The 19,270-nt window shown below is 63.8% G+C and overlaps 1 protein-coding gene across 3 annotated transcripts in view; it reads left to right on the top strand.

Moving 5' to 3' along the window:
- Nucleotides 1–17,209, top strand: part of GAK (cyclin G associated kinase) — a 48,037-nt gene extending 30,828 nt beyond the window's left edge. For 2 of the 3 annotated variants that reach the window (XM_070366765.1, XM_070366767.1), the window contains exons 15-28: nucleotides 465–598; nucleotides 3,378–3,572; nucleotides 3,925–4,042; nucleotides 4,365–4,444; nucleotides 7,598–7,791; nucleotides 8,225–8,368; nucleotides 8,456–8,848; nucleotides 9,078–9,251; nucleotides 9,707–9,817; nucleotides 10,844–10,960; nucleotides 14,988–15,212; nucleotides 15,662–15,810; nucleotides 16,429–16,605; nucleotides 16,710–17,209. In XM_070366765.1, the coding sequence (XP_070222866.1) occupies nucleotides 465–598; nucleotides 3,378–3,572; nucleotides 3,925–4,042; nucleotides 4,365–4,444; nucleotides 7,598–7,791; nucleotides 8,225–8,368; nucleotides 8,456–8,848; nucleotides 9,078–9,251; nucleotides 9,707–9,817; nucleotides 10,844–10,960; nucleotides 14,988–15,212; nucleotides 15,662–15,810; nucleotides 16,429–16,605; nucleotides 16,710–16,811 (2,313 nt within the window). In that variant the 3' untranslated portion in view covers nucleotides 16,812–17,209. The remainder of the gene's footprint in view (nucleotides 1–464; nucleotides 599–3,377; nucleotides 3,573–3,924; nucleotides 4,043–4,364; nucleotides 4,445–7,597; nucleotides 7,792–8,224; nucleotides 8,369–8,455; nucleotides 8,849–9,077; nucleotides 9,252–9,706; nucleotides 9,818–10,843; nucleotides 10,961–14,987; nucleotides 15,213–15,661; nucleotides 15,811–16,428; nucleotides 16,606–16,709) is intronic. The other variant, XM_070366766.1, reaches the window with a different exon arrangement.
- Nucleotides 17,210–19,270: the final 2,061 nt, after the last annotated feature.

The raw sequence follows: 19,270 nt of genomic DNA, 5'->3' as shown, positions 1-19,270 counted from the left end.
AGGGCTTCTGGCAGAAAACCGTCCTCACAGTGGTCTTCCTGCCTCTTTGGTGGAAGACGGTGGGTCCCCTCAGGAAGCACCCGTGTGCGGAGGCTGGTCTGCCTCCTGGGACCCTGTGTCTGACCCCCTTCTGGGGCTGAGGATTTGTGGACATCTTGTCCAGTGGGGTACTTGCTGGAACCTGCCCTTGGAGGTCAGCACTGCCATTCTGGTGTTGGTGACGTCAGGCAGGAGTGACGATGGGGAGTCATGAGGGTGCCCGTGGGTGGCTGGGCACAGAGGTCAGGTGGGGACTGTGAGCATGTGCAGTGTGTGGTCTGCCACCTCAGGCCTTCTCTGGAGCCCTGCATCCCTGCCTCAGGTGGGGTTTTCTTAGCCCCTCGAGGAGCCTTGGCCTTAGGCAGAGGCCATGACCGTCCCGGGGGAGTGAGCACTGCCCGTACGCGCCCCATGCTCTGTCCTAGGACGGGAGGGCGGCGTCGGCCGTGGCCGTGTGCTCCTTCTTGTGCTTCTGCCGGCTCTTCAGCACCGCGGAGGCCGCGGTGTACATGTTCAGCATGAAGCGGTGCCCACCGGGCATCTGGCCATCCCACAAGAGGTATGGTGTCTGCCATGGGGTGTGGGGGTGGCATCGGGGGCACGCAGGCCTGTGGGTACAGTCTGGTGGCTTCACTTCCTGCCCACCATGGCCCTTGAGCAGTACCTCTGTCCGTTCCTGGCACCTGCTTTCCCAGCGTCGTGGCCTCTTGCTTGGTGGGCAGGGGCACGTGGCCTGCTGGCTCCATTTTGCAGGTGGAGTGGCGTTTGGGGGCTCTCTGGCCACACACGAGGGCAGCACCCTCTCTGTGCTGTGTCAGCCACATCAGGGTCTGTGAGACACGTGGGTTTCCAGGCTGCCTTTGCTGACTTACATGAGATGGTTTCCTGGGTCTGCATCTGGGTCTTGCCCACCCGCCGCCTTTCTGGGGCCACTGCCTGCACCCAGGACAGCTTGCCTCGCTTCCATCCACCTCGCAGCAAGAGGGAGCCTGGTGCTCTGTCTGAGGAGTCATTAGGCCCCTGGAGTCCCTGGAGTCCCTCCTCTGTGGGGAGGGCCTTGGAGCGGGGAGAGCCAGGGCCCTGACTGTGGGGGAAACTGGGGAGTGTCCAGGCTGGTGAGGCACCACTGTGGGCATCGCCCTTACTCGGGGTGGCTGCGTGGCCTGGACGGTGGGGTGGGGAGCTTGCCCCTCTCCTGGTTGTCGGCCCAGCCTGTTGGCTCACTGCCCGGGGCAGCACCTTGTCCCTCACCCCCCTGAGAGGGCTGGCCACACTCTGATGTCTTCTGTGTGGCTCCAGAGGGTGGGGGCTGGGGGCCCATCCACTGTGCAGAAGGGGCAGGAGAGCAAGGGCTGGGCTGCCAGGCAGGCTTCTGACCCCTTCAGCCCGTCAGCCTCCCGTGCAGGCACATCCAGGGCTCCCGAGCTGTGCCTGCAGTGAGGGCCCTGCTCAGGTTGTGGTCAGAGCCGGCAGTGTTGCTGCTGGTGTGTGTGTGCCTGGCCCTGGGCCCTAGTAGACCCCAGGCTGCTGCCCTGGAGACGCGCAAGTGCGGAGAGTGTCCGCCCCCTCCCACCCCCTCCCGCCCCTAACAGCTCAAGAGCAGCGCCAGCTCTGAGTGCACGGCTTCTCCACGCCTGTCGGAGAAGCCGCCTTGGAGCCTTCAGCTGGCCGCCAGCCCCAGGAGGGACGGGGCCCACAGGAGACGCAGGCGCCCCAAGGATAGGTTGGCGAGGGAGGCTGCCGCTCAAGGGGCATGAGGTCACCCCGGGGACAGTCAGATGAGGCGGCCTTCACACGAGACTTGGAAGCGTGCCAGGAAGTGTGGGGCCACTGGTCCATGTGTTCAAGACTCTGACAAAGTGGGGGCTGGAGGCCATGCTTGAGCAGGGAGGGAGCTTGTCAGAAGCTCTGTGCCCTGGAGGGATGTAAATGCCATTGGCCGTGTCAGACGACCGGACAGACGCACCCCCGGGGCCCTGTGGGAGACGGAGTCCAGAGGAGGTCCTGATGATTCCCCCAACTTAACGGAAGAGCTCAAGGCTCAGACGCCCAGAGGACACAGCAGGGTTCAGGCCAAATCAGAAGGCGCACCTGGGCCGCTGGGACCCACCACGGGCGCTCTCCACACGGCCAGTGTGGGTGCCGAGAGAGACGCTGAGGCCGCAAGGGGAGCCCCGGGGCGTGCTCGGGTGACCCAGGAGCTCGTGACGGGAAGCATGGGCCGCTTGTTGGGAAGCTGCTTCGTGGCACTGTGGGCCTGCACCCTCATAGAGGTGGGCAGGGGCGTGTGCGGGCCGTGCCCAGAGGCTGGAACCCCAGTCGTGTCGCCCGCCCACTCTCACTGCCCAGGTTGCCTGCTCCTCTCAGTCTTGGGTCTTGAGTCTGCTTCCAAGCTCACTCAGGCTGTGGACGTGGGTCATGGGTCCTGGCTTCTTGCTGTTGGTGAAAAGTGCCCAGATCTCCTGGCACACGGCGGGCGGTCCTACCACAGCTGTCACGAGTGGTGAGAGTGCTCTGGTAACATGAAGTGTGACAGTTGTGGCCCCTGCTTGTTCCCAGGAGACAGGTTAGACCAGGGCCAGAAATTGCGGCGCCACAGAGAGGAGGTGGGGCCTCGCAGAAGGGGTGGAGCCACGCAGAGGGGGCGGAGCCTCAGGGAGGGGGCGGAGCCTCAGGGAGGGGCGGTGCCACACAGGGGCCAGGCCACAGAGAGGGCAGTACCTCAGAGGGGGTGGAGCCATGGAGCCATTGAAACCGGAAAGGAGTCACAGGAGCAGGTTGCAGATCCACAGAGCAGGATGCGGACGGTCTCAGTGCCAGTCAAGCAAGTTGGTGGGTCAGATCAGAGCCACAGCATGTCCCACGATAGAAATGTGCACTTGGAGCCCTTGAAAAGGCCCAGTCTGGGCCCTTAAACTGCAGCAGGTTGAGAACAATAGAAATCGTGTGAGACGTGTTCCCAGGCCATTGAGGAGTTAATCCGGAAATCAGGACAGCAAGACTGCTTTGGAAACCCTAGATGTTTCCAAGGGAAAAAGCCTACTTCTGAGTAGCCGTAAATCAGAGAGGAAGTCTCAAGGGAAATGTAAAGACATTTTGAACTGAGTGAAAATTACGTAAGGTTCATGAAATGACACTAGAACGTTGCTTTGAGGGGAATTTCACGTGAAATGCTAACGTGTGATTGGAAAAAGGTTGATGTCCTGACAGGCTCCAGAGACAGGGAACATGCATGTGACGAACGTGACGTAGCGTGTGGGCTGCACGTGGAGCACGTGGATGATCCCCATGGGCTGAGTACAGAGCACACGTGACCCGGCTTGCCTCCTGCCCTCCAGGTACATTGAGTACATGTGTGACATGGTGGCCGAGGAGCCCGTCACGCCCCACAGCAAGCCCATCCTGGTGAAGGCCGTGGTCATGACGCCTGTGCCGCTCTTCAGCAAGCAGAGGAGCGGCTGCAGGCCCTTCTGCGAGGTCTACGTGGGGGATGAGCGTGTGACCACCACGTCCCAGGAATACGACAAGATGAGGTGGGCTCGGGCGCAGGCCCTTCTGTCTGCGCAGCCTCGTGCTCCTGCAGCTGTGGGAGGCGCCTGTTCTCTGGGCTTGCAGCCGGCTGGTGGGCCTCGGTGCGGTGGGGCTGGGAGACGTGAGCCTGGGTGGGGTGGGCTGGAGGCAGGGCTGGCAGAGCCCTTGGGGTTCCTCCGGGTCTTTGTGCTGAGTGGCTCCTTGGACGTCATTTCCTGGAGCACCCTCCTGCCCAAACCCTGACATAATTTGGTAGAAAAATCACGAGGCAGGAGGAAACACGCTTCGGTCTTCGTCAGCATGTGCGCCTCTTGCTTACGTAAGGGAACTGCTTGTTTTGGTTCTGTTCTCCAGAGACTTTAAAATTGAGGATGGCAAAGCGGTCATTCCCCTGGGCATAACAGTCCAGGGGGACGTGCTCATCATCATCTATCATGCGAGGTCCACCCTGGGAGGAAGGCTGCAGGCCAAGGTAAGCGGGGTGCCAGCGGCCCCGGGCTCACAGGTGAGCTTGGCCCTTCGTGTGCAGTGAGGGCCCCAGTCTCGTCTGTGTGGCAGAGCTGGTCGGCAGCCTGCACCTGCCCTCTGCACGGGCCCGAGGGCCTGCTAGGCTGTGGCCTGGGGCTCCCCTGTGGGCCCAAGGAGCTGCTTGTCAGCAGAGGCACCACCCTGATGTCTCTGTGTCCCCGCCACCTGGAACCCTGCCTGGGGCTCTGAGACCCTGGGACCCATGAGAAGCCTGGCGGGGCCCCCACCCAGCCTGAGGACCGCTGCTCCTGTGCTCCCGCCCGCAGATGGCGTCCATGAAGATGTTTCAGATCCAGTTTCACACAGGGTTCGTGCCTCGGAACGCAGCTACTGTGAAGTTTGCCAAGTATGTTGGTGCCGCGCCGTGGGGGGATGGGAGGGGTTGGGGCACACAGACACCCCCGCCGTGGGTGGGGGGCAGATGCATGCCGCACGGTGGAAACTGGCAGGCGCCCAGGAGGGCCCCTGCAGAAGGTGCCAAGCGGGGGCTGCTCGTGGTGATGGCTCGGGGGACCCCCAGCATCAGTGGTGTGGGCCGGAGGTGCCTCTCGTGTTTCTGCGTGTTGCTGCTTCTTTAAGAGCCTCGAGGCTCATGTTTCCACGTGTTGTTGCCCTTTAATAGCCTCCAGGCACGTTCCCGTCTGTTAGTGTGTTTTCACGTTGGCTCCTAGCGTTCTGCTTTATGTGACAACAAGACAGAGATGAGGAGTGTCACATCTTTAGGCCTCAGGTTTTTCTCCTTCAGGGAGGGTGCCTCAGGGCTTCCATAGGCCTAGCTTCCTGAGACGTGTCTCTTCAGAAGCCAGATGATGAAGACGAGTGAGCAGAAGATGTGCGCACGTCTAAGCTGGGGAGCGGCATTTACTGCCTGGGTCATGTGTGCGGGGAAATACAGGGGTTCTACTGCAGACCTGGAGCAGGTAGACAGGAGGCAGGAGTGACTCGGGGGCTGCGGACCGCACGTGTGGTAGCAGAGTAGACGTGGGAACGTGGTGGAGGTGGGGATGTCGAGTGCCGGGGAGAGGCCAGGCAGCCCTGTTTGGAGCCCGAGGGAAAAAGGATACAGTGGAGATCGTGCTGGGAAGACCACTGGCCGGAAATTTCCTGAAAGTGATCTGAGAGACAGCAAACCATAGAATCAGAACTGGAAACCGGGCCTTCTTTTGTGGTCCGGTGGTTAAGACTCAAAGCTCCTGGTGCAGGGAGCCCGTGTCCGATCCCTGGTCAGGGAACTAAAGCCCGTGTGCTGCAACTGAACGTCCAGTACAGTCAAATAAAATCAAACCGGAAACAGCAAGCAGCTCTTGGAAGGGATGTCAAACTGCTGAAAACCGAAGATGACCTTTCCAGTGCCCCTGGGGTGGCCTTCAAAGTAAGGAGACCAGCAGCTGCTGTGCACCCGCGCAGTGGAGCCGAGTTGGGGCACTTACGGGAGAAGAGCATCACCAACCACGAAGTCCGTGTCTGGGGGAATCATCCTTCAAACGTCACGGCCGGTCAGAGGTGTTTCCAGGCAACGAGACGTCCGCAGCACGTGTGTCACGCATGGGCCTGTGGGGCCGTGTGCAGGACACGTAAGGAAATGGGGTTGGAAAGAGAAAGCCCCCATCAAAGGTGGGCAGGAGGCTCCTGGCGCTTCAGAGGGATGGCGTCCACACGGCCTGTCAGCTCCTGGGCGGGCTGCCGCGTCCCTTGTTGCCCGGGAAGCAGTTTAGAGCTGTGAAGACAACAAGTAACGCGCTGGGAGCCACGCAGAGTTAGTCTTCTCATGGTGAGAACTCCTCGAGATGAGAACCGCTGAGATCTCCGTCCCAGTGACGTTCACGTGGCAGCGTGGCACCGTTAGCCCTGCCCCAGAGCCTTAGGCTCAGTGGCTCCAGATTGGGAAGAGGCCCAGTGCTGTTGGTGGTCGGGTGGTGAGTGAGACGCGGTGTCACGTCTGCGACCCCTGGTGTCTGCTCGGGCCTCCTTGGGGTCCCCACGGCCCGAGAAGCGGCCACCCCTGGGGGTGTGGTCCTGCTTGTGTCTGGAGAGAGACTGGGTTTACTCTGTATGGACAGGGGAGCTGTGCTTCACTGCAGGTCAGGCCTCTGGAAGTGGACTCATTGGTTAAAGAGGAGAAAGGCAAGTGGTGCCTGGTGGGCTGTTGAAAGAGGACACTTTTCAGAAGGACTCACATTCCTCAGGGGCCCTCCTGTGACGGGGGTGGGGAGCAGGTGTGAGTGAGGAGGGGGCAGTCTGGGGCGAAAGCCAGTGCGTTTGTTCCCTGCCCAGTGGGTGGGGCTGGTCCTTCTGAGACCCCGGCCCTTGAGGGGCGCTGGGGGCTGCACCTAGTGTCATAGACCTCATTGTGTCCTCACTGGCTGTGAAGACCCTGGCTTGGGGGCTGCCTCTGGGCTGGACCGGGCGGGGAGGCGGGGTGGGTGGCCGCCAGCATGCTGCTGAGAGCAGGCCCTGGGGCCCTGCCTCCCTGGAGCTGAGCTTTAGCGGCCTCGCGCCCTCTGTGGGCTGGTCCCCACCTCGTGGACGGGCCCATCCCCAGGCCCTTCACCGCCATTGCTGTCGGGCTTCCCCGCTGTGGTCCCTGCGCCTTCTCCTCCCGACGGCTGACTGTCCCTGTGTCGTCTTCTGGGGGCGCCCCACCGGGACCCGAAGGAGAGCCCCACGGCCCGGCAGCCGCTCTGCCTGCACCCACATGGGCCTGGCCTCACTCCGCAGAGGCCCCTGGTTCCCTCATCACGCAGAGGGGGCCAGGGCCATGAGGAATGGGAAGGACTTACCGGGGGACGTCACTCTGGGGTCACGCGTGCTTGCTCACCCCGTGTTGTTGGGTCGCGACACCTCCGGCCCTCGGGGACCTGCCACTCCTTTTTAGCTCCTCCTCTCGTCGCCTTCCTGTTTTTACACGCACGGCCAGTAAGTAACGCGAACAGAGATCAGCGAAGAACCCGCTGTGGCCCTGCTGCCGGCTGAGGAACTGGGGTGCGTCAGTGCCGTCCTCAGGTGCCCTCGGCGGGGAGGAGCAGGCTGGAATTCCCTGCAGGTGGAGGGCCGCAGGCCTCAGGCTGCCCGGTGAGCTGGCTGCCGTGGCCAGGCTGCTCCCACCCCACGGGGGTAGGCCATTGTTTCTGCAGCAGCTCCCAGAGGTCTTGGTTTGTGGACGTCTGTTCACAGGGGTTTTGCCAGGATGGATGGCATTGTTTTTATTTGAACCTGCATTTTACGACCTGAGAGCCTGATCCGATTTGAAGCCCAGGACCTGAGGGGTGACGGGAGTTGGGCTCCTGCTCTGAGGGTGTGGTCGGGTCTTGCTGCACACAGACCCCGCAGGCCCCTCTGACCTTTTGCTCGGTGGTGGCTTGCATGTCCAGAGCATGAGGTGCGGGTGTGGTGCCCGCCGAGAACACGGCCCTGCCCCGTGCCTGCATCCTGGTGGACGTTGGGGTGACCCCGACGTGCCCGTGGTCCTTCCTAACCTGCGCCTGGCCTCCAACTGCAGGTATGATCTGGATGCTTGCGACATCCAGGAGAAGTACCCCGACTTGTTCCAAGTGAGCCTGGAGGTGGAGGTGGAGCCCAGAGAAAGGCCCGGCCACGAGGCCCCGCCCTGGGAGGGTGCAGGCATGCGAGGGCTGAACCCCAAGATCCTCTTCTCCAGCCGGGAGGAGCAGCAAGACGTCCTGTCCAAGTTTGGTGAGATCCAGCGTTGAGGGCAAGCCTGCGGGGCCCCTGCAGAGGTCATCCTGGTGACCCCCGTCCGCGGGATCAAGGCCTCTTTCCAGAGCGCCTCTGAGTGAGCGCCGGAAGCATGCCGGTGGTGACCCTGGGGCTCCCTTGGCCACAGTACAGGTTGCCTGTGTTCTTGGCGGGCTTTTTCTCCATTTTTTAACGTGAGGTATAGCTAAGTATTCCTAAAAAGCACGTGCACCTCTGTGAGCACATCTGTGTGCATGGGTATACACGTGTGCACACGTGTGACCCAGGGCAGCCTCGGGCAGCAGTGGTATCCATTCACAGATGGGCCCGCATCGGTTGTCCTGTGGGTTCTGGACGTGGAAGCTTGTCCCAGCCCTGGGCCTGGTCCTGGAGCCCTGAGTGGGGGGCCTGACACCCCCTCTTCCTGCAGGGAAGCCAGAGCTCCCCAGGCAGCCTGGGTCCACCGCACAGTACGACGCCGAGGCCGGGCCCGCGGATGCCGAGCCCCCCGAGTCAGACTCGCCGCACAGCAGCGTGGATGCTGACCACTTCCTGCACACGCTGGACTGGCGGGGTGGGTCGGTGGGTCTGGCTGCCCCCTGGGGCTCCCCTCGGCGCCCCCTCGTGCTGAGCCACAGCTGTCCTGCTGTGTTCTTTGCAGAGGACCGGGACTCCACTGTGGGCCCGGAGGGTCACCTGGCCGAGGAGGGTCCCTCTGCTGTGGCCGAGGACGGCTGTGTGAGTGAGCCATCGGACGAGGAAGCCCCGACACCCTCTGCGGAGAGCGGGGACACAGGCGATGAGGACGTGCCCGCCCCCGCTGCCCCACAGGACGACAGCGTGGACCTTCTGGGGCTGCACGCGGAGGCGGGGCCTGTGCCCGCCCCCCAGGCCCCCGGCGGCCCCCCCAGCAACGCAGACCTGCTCGGCTGCCTGCTCGGGGCCCCGGGCCCCGCTCCGGAGGGTGCTGTGGGGGGCCTGCTCGACGGGGATGCGGCCCTGCTCTTCAGCAGCCCAGCCCCCGCGCCTCGCACCCAGACAACTGCCCCGGCCGGTAGGTGCTGCTGCTGGGAGTGCTCTGTCATTCAGGCACCTTGAGCCATTGCGAGGCGGGCGCTGGTCAGCACTAACCCCCACACTCGGGGCCCAGGTGCCTGGGGAGGGTTGTCCCGGGGTGGGCGCCTGAGCTGAGTGTGCATGGCGGTGCCCGCGCTCAGGCCTGCCTGGGCTGAGTGTGCATTGCCGTGCCTGCACTCATGCCCGCTCACTCCATGTCGCCGTAGCTGACCCGTTCGGCCCGCTCCTGCTGCCGCCCGACGTGGACACCCCTCCCAGCTCGCAGCCTGACCTCTTCGGGGAATTCCTCAACTCAGACGCCCCGGCCGCCCAGCCCGCGCCCTTCCCCTCCACCCACAGCGCTCCGCCGCCAGCCTGCAGCACCGACTTCCTGCATCTTGGTGAGGGCAGCCTCTGCTCCTGGGTGTGGGGCGGGCGGGCATGGTCTCAGGTCCTCCCTCCCCCGGGACGGGTGCGCAGCCGGTGTCCACACTGTGCACCCTGCTGGGTTCATGGGGTGGGAGGCAGGTTTGGGGGTGTCTGTGTGTGGCTGGCTGCAGCGGGAGGAGGCCCCTGGAGAACCTCTCAAGTGAGGAACCAGACGCTGGTCTCAGCACCGCCCTCAGAGTCTCCACTTGCTGACTCCTCACGCCCTGTCCTCAGCCTGAGGGAACCAGTCAGAGGGCGGCCTGGAGGGTGTGAGCCTGGGGGCCCCCTGCCCGGCCGCCCGAGCAGGGGATGGGGGTGCCCCGCAGACGGGACTCACAGCCAGGCTGTCCCCGGGGCCCTGAGAGCTCATGTGAGGCTGTGTGTCCACCCCACCGGGGACCCTCAGAAAGCGCCATTGTCTTCCCAGGGGACCTGCCCGCCGAGCCCAGCAAGATGACAGCCTCTGCCAGCCACCCCGACCTGCTGGGAGCCTGGGATGCCTGGGCTGAGGCGCCGGCCCCCGCGCTGGCTGCAGACGGTTAGTGGGGAGACTGTGCCCTCCCCAGCCCTTCCCTCCCGTACCTGCGCTGGTTCTGAAGTTTTCACCCCAACTGTTCCTTAGTGCCTCCTGCAGGGCTCCGGGGAGGCTGCGGGCTGTCCTGGTCTGTCCTCCTGGGGCCGGGAGGGCGACTGGCCTCCCACTTGTTACGCGTGTCCTGTAGGAGGCGCCCGTGCTGAATTCTGCTCTGGAGGCAGCGGCGTGTGTGAGGCCCGTGACGCGTGACTCTCTCAGTTCTGTTCATCTGTAGGCCGTGACTTTACAGACGTGTGTGTGCATGCTAAGTCACTTCAGTCATGTCTGTCTGTGACCCTGTGGACTGCAGCCTCCAAGGCTCCTCTGTCCGTGGGGTTCACCAGGCAAGAATCTTGGAGTGATTACCGTACCCTCCAGGGGATCGTCCTCCAGGGGATCATCCCAACCCAGGGACCGACATGGGTCTCTCTGGGCTCCTGCCCTGGCGGGTGTGCTCCTAATCACTACGCCGCCTGGGAAGCCCTTCGCGGATGGGACTCTGGCGGTCTGACCGGCTGTCAGCTCTTTCAGTTTGCTGTTTTCATTACGAGTGAGGTTGATTATTGTTTCGTATGGGTCTGCTTATTTGTGTTTCTCTTGAGAACTGCTCCACGTTCTCTATTTCTCTGCATCAGAGATTCACCCTTTTCCCTTTAGTTGATGAGAGCTCTTTCTGAGCTGCCGTCACTTGTAATGACCTCACAGTGATTCCTCAGTGACCCAGGAGTTGGGGCAGGACAGTCTGTAGAGTTATGGAGAGTGTGGGAACGCGCACTCACGCTCTGGATGGGCTCTGAGGGCCGGCGGGGCGGGCCCAGACGATTTGCTCGGGCTGTCAGGGGAGTGCCGCACGGAGCCTTGGGGGTGGCTCCGCTGCACGTGGCCTTGTCCCACGCGAGGTGACTACACCCAGTGAGGCCTTCAGCACGTGAGCTGGGGGAGGCTGTGCCACCCCAGTGCGCAGGTTCTGACGCCCCTGCCCTTCTCCAGGCACCTTCTTCTCTCCTGGAGACCAGCCAGCCCCTTCTGGCCTTCTGGCTGGCCAGACCAAGTCTCAGAGCCAGGACCCGTTTGCAGACCTCGGCGACCTCAGTTCCGGCCTCCAAGGTAACCTAATGGCCACCCGAGGCTGTGGGGAGCACCAGGCCTCTCTGAGGGGGCTCTGCACCCCCCTGAGGCACGTGGGGAGCACCAGGCTCTCTGGGTGGGGGGCTCTGCACCCCCCTGAGGCACGTGAGGAGCACCAGGCCTCTCTGGGGGGTCTGCACCCCCCCTGAGGCCTTAGGGAGCACCAGGCCTCTCTGAGGGGGCTCTGCACCTCCCTGAGGCCGTGGGGAGCACCAGGCCTCTCTGGGGGGTCTGCACCCCCTGAGGCCCTGGAGAGCACCAGGCCTCTCTCGGGGGTCTGCACCCCCCTGAGGCCGTGGGGAGCACCAGGCCTCTCTGGGGGGGGCTGTGCACCCCCTGAGGCATGTGGGGAGCACCAGGCCTCTCTGCGGAGGGCCCCTGCACCCCCCTGAGGCACGTGGGGAGCACCAGGCCTCTCTAGGGGGGGCTCCACACCCCCTGAGGCACGTGGGGAGCACCAGGCCTCTCTGCAGAGGGCCTCTGCACCCCCCTGAGACAAGTGGGAAACAACCAGGCCTCTCTGGCGGTCTGCACCCCCCTGAGGCCATGGGGAGCACCAGGCCTCTCTGTGGGGTCTGCACCCCCCTGAGGTGCGGCCTCACCCAATTCCCCAGGGCCCAGCAACAGCAGCAGATGCCCCTTTGCCTTCTCTCAGGAGCTTGTTGCCAAGACAACGCCAGGAGCTGCCAGAGCAGGCACAGGGACTGGCTCCTCTGCCAGCTCCATGGAGTGTGGGGGCCAGCTGGGGTCTGCCTCAGCCCAGGATGGTGGAACCTGCCTGCCCCGCTTGGAGTGTGGGGCCGGGGTGCAGAATTCACCACCGTCACTGTCCTTTCTGAGAAGCCCTCTAAGGACGTTGGTTCTTTGGAGGCCATGAGTGTGTCTCATCCCTTGGCAGTTGGGAGGCATGTGGAATTTTAGGTGAAAATAACATCCCCAGACACTTCCCGGACTTTCACAAGGTTTCATTGTCTCCCTGAACGTGTTCCTGGAACTGTGGGTGTGTCTGGGCTCGAAAGGCAGGGCCACCCAGAGCCTTTCGGGTGCTGCCTGTGGTGGAAAGGACTTCTTAGGATCCGGGGCGCCTGTTCTCAGGGTGGAGCCCCACCTTCAGCCCGGCACTGTGACCCCAGACGTCCATCACACCCCCCTCAGAAAACAGTCCTGCGTGAAGCTCATGGAGCCGAACAGAGAAACAAACCCACATTCTAGCTGGAGACCTCAGCATCCCTGTGTCAGCACAGACGGAGCCGCAGACGGGGGCCAGCGAGGCCCGGGCTGCCGCGGCACACTGCCCAGCAGCAGGGCCCATGCAGCTGCCAGGAAAGGCCACGCGCTGGGCCGCGGGCAACCCTCAGCAAGGGAGAAAGGAGACCACATGGAGTGTGTCACTCCCCGGCCGGCAGAGCCGAACGGGAGGTCGATGGCAGTGAGGTAACTCAGAAGTTGAGCTTTTCAGAACCAAATGGCACAATTCTGAATGACACTTATGTGGCAAGTCTTAAGGGAAATAAAACTGTCAAACGGAATGAAAGTGAAAACACAACATGGCTAAACGTGAGGTACGCAGCTAAAGCAGTGCCGGGAGGGAGACGTGTGTCATTGAGTGTGCAGTTTGGAAAAGAGGAGACGGCTCACTGGTGTTGTGAGTTCTCAGCTAAAGATGCTTGTAAAGCAAAGTAAGCTCAAAGCAAATAGAAGGAAGGGAATCGTGAGAAGCCCAAACCAGTGAGAAAGAGAAGAAACTAGAGAAAACGGGTTGATCAAAACGTCAGTTCTGAGAAGATCAGTAAAGCTGACAAATCTCTCCTAAGATGGATTAAAAAGAGAGGTTAGCATGAGTTGTCCACAGAGCCTGGAGGCGCCAAAGGAAGACAGACTCACGGCCTCAGCCCCACACCTGGGCCTGCTGTGAGGGGCCACGCCGGGGAGGAGGCTGTTGGAGAGGGTCTGTAACTGTGGTGAACCTGAGCTCAGTTAGAAACCACCCGTGGAGGAGCTCTCTAGGCCCAGCTGGGCTCCCTGGACCATTTTACCAAATGTTTAAAGAACACCAGTTCTGCACGGTCTTTTTAGGAAGTAGGAAGAGGAGGGAGTATTTTGCAGTTGGTTTTATGAGGCTGGTATCACTCTGATACCAAAACCAGATGGAGACAGTGCAGAAGAAAACCAGAGGCCCCAAGGCAGCATTGCTCACAGACAGAGACCAGCACGAGAGCCCGCCACGGCAGGCAGGGCTCGTCCCAGAAGGCACGGCCGGCTCAGCACCTCAAACCCACGAGCAGGGCCCGCGGAGGGAGGGCTCAGAGGGAACTGTGATCATACCCACGGTGCAGAGAAGGTGTCCGCGGAGTCCAGCCCACCGTGGGGAGCACTGCCAACAGTCCGGCGGCTCGCAGCCTGTAGACTTGAGCCAGCACGTCTTCAGAGTCCTGCTGCCTGCCTCACGCTGGGTTTCGGAAGACTGCACGCTCTCCAGGGCTGAGCCCGGCAGTGCATGAAGGCAGGAGAGGGGCAGAAGGGACAGGCAGTGTGGCCGTGTGCAGACAGTTAGGGTTTCCCGGGCAGACAGTTAGCTGTCTGGGAAAGAGCTTCAGGTCCCAGGACGCGGGAGCAACAGACACACCAGGGCTGCTCCTGTTTGCTGGCAGCACCTGCAGGGAGCCCCCAGTTCAGAGCAGCACTGTCTACAGTCGCCACAAAAGAAGAAAGAAGGAAACTCGCGGCTCTTACCCAGCAGGCACAGGACTTGTGAAGCTACGAAACAGATGAGGAAAGAGGTCGGGGAAGGCCTTGGAGACTAGCTCGCCGCCCAGAGACCAGCGAGGGGAAGGCTCTCCAGCAGTGGTCAAGGGGTCAGCTTAGTCCCCACCGGAATTCAGACAGACTCACTGTAGAATTTATTGGAGAGTTGGGGGAAGGGGTCCGTTCAGCCCACCGAGCCCTGGCAGACTCAAGCTACTGGAGTTAGCCCTGCGTGGTGTGGGCAGGACAGACACACGGGTCCTGGGGCAGGATGGAGGACCTGCAGGACAGCGGTGCGAGCCATTTGTAGAGGCGCTGGGCAAGGAAAGTGGCCTCGCCCTGAACTTCACGCCTGAGACAGCAAGTGAGTGACCACTGCTCAGAAGCGGCTGCAGATTTTCTAAAGCCTTGAGAAGAGGAACAGAAAGGTGTGCCACCCAGACCGTGATCCGTCAGAGAAAAATGGGTGAATCGGACTTAGTCAGAAGGTTTTGCTGTGCTGACGGCTGTCAGCAAGATGGACGCTACAGTGGGGAAAGCAGCTCTGAGCCGCGCGCGCCGGCTCCCGCTCACGTGGGGGCAGCAACAGGGAAAACGGAGCCGGACCCGCCCGCCTTGGGGATGAGTGAGCGTCGGAGAGGACGGCAGCCCCGCCCAGTGCCGGGGACAGCGCCGGGCGCAGAGCTGGCGGGCGTGGCTCCCCGTGGACCCGACCCCTGCTGCTGTTCACCCTGGAGGCACGTGCGGGCTGCTCGGGGGTCCGGCCCCGGTGCACACGGCTGCCACTGGCAGTGGCCTGATGGAACCTGCCAGAGTCCGCCACGGTGCGTCCACCCGCCAGGCTGCCGGCAACAAGGGGCACCTGGGCATGTCCTGAGTGAGAAGACCCATCTCAAAGGCCACCTGTCCTGTGATTCCACTTCCAGAATGTCCTTGAGATGATGGTCACAGGTCAGAAAACAGGGACGTCTTGACCCTGCTGCGTGCGTGAATTTGTACACACGTGAAGTGGCCAAGGACCATACACGTGACACGCGACCTGCCCACGTGTGCCGGTCGGGGGCTGAGGGCTCTGGGCACTGGTTTTGAGCTTCCTGGACTGTGTCCTGCGTGTGAACGCATGGGGAGGGGAGCCCGCCAGGCGCCAGCTCGACACGGCCTGTCGCAGCCGCCGACCTGGGGCACGGTCCCCAAGGGCTGAGCGCCTGCGGGCAGTCCGTGTGGGCCGTTGCTGATGCTCCCGCGGGAACTGTCTCCCCAGGCTCGCCTGCCGCAGCTGCTCCTGGGGGCTTTGGTCCCAAAGCAGCGCCCCCTCCCAAGGCCAGCAGCTCCTGGCAGACGAGTCGGCCCCCAGCCCAGGGCACCCCGTGGCCCCCCCAGGCCAAGCCGCCCCCCAAAGCCAGTGTACCGCCAAGGCCTAACTACACCTCCAGCTTCAGTGTGATCGGTAGCCGGGAGGAGCGGGGGGTCCGCGCCCCCAGCTTTGGTGAGTATCCCCCTCCGGCCCCGTGAAGTGGGTACAGCAGAGTCACGTCTCGTCTTGTCCGGCTCAGTTCAGTCCTCGGGAAGGGCGTTTAAAGAGACTCCGCTGGTGGGAGCCCCTTGGGACAGAAGTTCACGGTTCCAGACCTGTGTCTGGGTGACCTCTGCCCCTGGCAGGCACTTCAGGCGGCCAGGCCACACTGTCCAGGAGCCTTCTCTGCCTCGCTGGCCAGGCAGCGGTGGCCGGGTGAGACCTGACTGCAGCGCTCGCCTCGGGGGGTCCTGACACCTGCCACCACGCCGCCCGCCCTGGCGAGCTTGCAGCTCGGGCAGCTCCGTTGGCCACTGCCCGTCTCCTTTCTGCGCCTCCATCCGAGAGGCCCTTGAGCCCCTGCCCAGCACGGAGGGGCGGGCGGGCTGCCTGGGCACCCCTGACCCTCTGCTCGCCTGCAGGTCCAAAGCCGAGGGTGTCAGAGAATGACTTTGAAGACCTGCTCTCCAACCAGGGCTTCTCCTCGCGGGCTGACAGGAAGGGGCCGCGGACCATCGCTGAGATGAGGAGGCAGGACCAGGCCCGGGACTCGGATCCGCTGAAGCTGAAGGTACCAGGGGAGGGATGCAGGCAGCTGGCCGCCGGCTCAGACGTGAGGGCCTGTGTGCGGCACTCTGAGGGGAGGGGGCTTCTGTCCACATTCACTGCTCTTCTCAAAGCTTTGGGGTGAAAAATCAGCCATCCCCACGTGGCTGGGACGAGAGGCTTCGTGCTCGTTAAGCTTCTCTCTCCTCTGAGACCAGCCAGGTGTGACGCTGGTCAGGGTCTGACCCGCAGAGGCTCCAGGGTGATGGACATCTGTGTGCTTATGCCCCGGCCGCGGGCGGACAGGTGGGGGACGGGGTTGCGGGGTCCTCTCAGGGGCCCCCTGGAGTCCAGCCTCGTTCCCACCGGGCACTGGGGCCCCAGGCTGGGGACAGGCGGAGGCTGCGACCGCAGGTCACCTGTGGACGTCCTGCCGAGGATGGGGTCCCTGGTTCCGCATGCCATTCTTGTCCACGTCCCGTTCGTCCAGACCTGGGGACATGTTGGCCGTGCCGGGAGGGTCAGTGCAGAAACAGGGCCACACGTCTCTTGGTCAAAGCCCGGCTCTGTGGGGCTCGCCCCAGCTGCGGGGCTTGTGCAGGCCAGGGCCCAGCGCCCCTCAGTGGCACCTTGTCTCCCGCAGCTTCTGGAGTGGACGGAGGGCAAGGAGAGGAACATCCGCGCCCTGCTGTCCACGCTGCACACGGCGCTGTGGGACGGCGAGAGCCGCTGGACGCCGGTGGGCATGGCCGACCTGGTGACGCCCGCACAAGTGAAGAAGCACTACCGCCGCGCCGTGCTGGTGGTCCACCCCGACAAGGTGGGCGCGGGCGCGGGGGCCGCCGGATACGGTTGGCGTGGGTGCCAGGTTGGGGTGGGTGGGTGTGGGGAAAGGCCGCCCTCACAGTGCCATCCGCCCCACAGGCCCGGGGGCAGCCCTACGAGCAGTATGCCCGGATGATCTTCATGGAGCTCAACGATGCGTGGGCCGAGTTTGAGAGCCAGGGCTCCCGGCCGCTCTTCTGACCTGCAGGCACGGCTGCGTGTCTGGCTCTGGAGCCGGTGCTGTGAGCGGCCCTCGAGGGTGGCCAGGGCTCCGGCGGCGTGGGCGGGCGTGGCTGCACCCGGTCGTCGCGTCGTGCCCATGTGCTCAGCGGGTCGGAGCCGATGGCGCTCCCGGCAGGAGAAGAGAAAGCATTCCAAAGCCTCCCAGGTCTCTCCTTTTCTCTCTTGGCCCCAAAGGAAACGTGGCACTCCGTGCTCCCACGTGTGTCACGCTGTGATCTGTTCTGTCCGGTGGCGCGTCCACGAGGTGGGCGGCGCTGCGCTGCGCTGCTAACCTGCAGAGTCTGTCTGTGAGCGTTCATGTCTCCCCTGTAATCAGCCTGGTGACCACTGTACAGAATTAAACTATTTTCTGATGACCCTCGTCTCTGGCTGCCTCTCCACCTCCCCACCCGTCTGCCACTGTCCACGGAGGGGCGGCGCAGGGACCCTGCCCCATGGCTCCAGGCTCCTCATCTGCACCGAGCCAGGCCCCCTACAGGCCCCGGGCTGGGCGGTCAGTGGCGGCAGGAAGGCCGGGCGGTGTGGGCCTGGGGTCAGCAGGTCAGGACGGCCGGCAGCGGCTGTGCACCCGGTGGTTTTGGCTGGAGCTGACAGTCCAACCTCCTGTGAGTGTCCGTACCCCTGGGCTTGTCCCTTCCTGGCCGCTTGGCACCTGTGGCCTGGCTCTGCACACTCTGCCGGCACTGTACCCGACACATGAGTCACTGAGGCAGCTGTGATGCCAGGGAGATGGAGGAGGGTGCCACCGGCCTCAGGACCCACCCCACGCTGCACTCTGGGCACGTCCTCACATCAAGGCTTCACCTGGGAGTCTGGGCAGTTGGACTCTGACCCGAAGCCTCCGAGACCTTCCTGGTCCAGCAGAGGGCGAGCCTGTGGCTCCCGGAGGCCCAGAGGAGGAGGGGGCTCTCGCTTCCCCTCTTGAGGCCCCGGGCCTTCCAGCCTCTGCCCCTGGGCTCCCCCACCCCCATCCTGGGCCGTGGGTCTGAGCAAAGGGCAGCGGAGGAGGCCGAAGGCCCGGCCGCTGCTCTGTCCCCTCTCTGAGGTGGGTGCCTCACCACCTGGGTGGTGGCCCTCCACGGGCTGAGGCCTCCTGAAGAACAGTGAACGACCCCAGTAGGCCCGAGGGTGCACACGCGCGCTCCGGGCACCAGCTCAGGCCCTTGAGGGCCCGCCCTCCCCTGGGTCTGGTGGGCGCTCCTTCACGCCCCCGGCTCTGACTTAGCCCCAGGGTGGGTGACAGCCCCAGTGTCTCCATTCTCCAGAGACCAGGCGTGGCCCCTGCAGCGGGCCCCCGGGGGCTCGGGGAGTGACCCTGGCCCTAAGCCAGCACTGCCAGCTGTACCCCCGCTCGCAGAGGCTGTGGGAGGTGCACCTTTGCAGAGATTAGGTCTGGAGATGGGCCTCCCGTGCCTCTGTGGCCCCAGGACCCCCTAGTCTGGCCACTGCCCGCCCTGTAGAGGCCCCACCCAGTATGTGCCCGAGCATCTGGGTGACGAGTGTCGCAAGGGACACGGTCCTCCTCCCGTGCGGTCCGTTCCTCCCAGCCCATCCCCGGTGGCCTCTTACGCTCCCCAAGTCCCGGCAGGCATTGAGCCCTGAGTCTGGAGAAGGTGGGCGTGTGACTCCTCCGCAGGAAGCCCCCTGATGGCGGACCCTCGTCACGTTCCTGCCGCGTGGCTCTCCTGGCCTTGGGGAGGCCATGCGCCCCCGGGGCTTGTGGGCTGGGGACCCTCGGGTGCCGCGGGAGGCCCACCTGCTTGCCTCCAGCACAGAAGGCGGGCTGGAATCCCGCCCTTGTTGGATTCTGCAAACGCCCGATTGTGGAAAGGACTCATTTCCTTGTGAGCCTCCACCAGCGCCCGTGGAGCAGCCCAGGAAGACAGGTCAGGCCAGCTCAGCTGCCCACCCCCGCTGGCTTCCTTGCCTGCCCTGGTCACTCCTGAGGCCTCAGAGAGGAACTGCTGCTCCCGGCCCAAGTCCGGGCTCTGCCTTGGGGGGCCCAGGGTTAGACCCCCTCAGGCCCTGCAGGGCCCTGGGAGAAGTGGGCCCCTGCTCTTGGCTGTTCCCTTCCCGCCCAGCTGGGGCTGAGCCCACTGCCCATAGGACCAAGCCCCAGACCGCCTGGTGGGCACGGGTCCCTCACAGACCTTGGGAATTGCCCTGTCCCAGCACGTGCGGGGTGACTGTCCCCAGGTCTGTGAACCGGCCCGGGAGAAGCACCTCTGCCCAGGTGGAGTTCGGAGGTGGGAATTCTGACCAAGGGAGACCTGTCCAGCATGAAGCCGGCTTGGGCCCCCTTGCTCTGCAGCCACTGGGCCCCCGTCCCCTGGCGCCCTTGGGTGCGCTGGGCCCTGCCAGGAGCCACTGCGCCTGTCCTGTGCCCCAGTGATGACACAGCTGGGGCCGCGGTGCCG

The sequence above is a fragment of the Bos mutus genome, unplaced genomic scaffold (assembly GCF_027580195.1).
Source record: "Bos mutus isolate GX-2022 unplaced genomic scaffold, NWIPB_WYAK_1.1 CTG207, whole genome shotgun sequence".
In the NCBI taxonomy this organism is placed as follows: domain Eukaryota; kingdom Metazoa; phylum Chordata; class Mammalia; order Artiodactyla; family Bovidae; genus Bos; species Bos mutus.
This window is presented reverse-complemented; position numbering and strand designations above follow the sequence as displayed.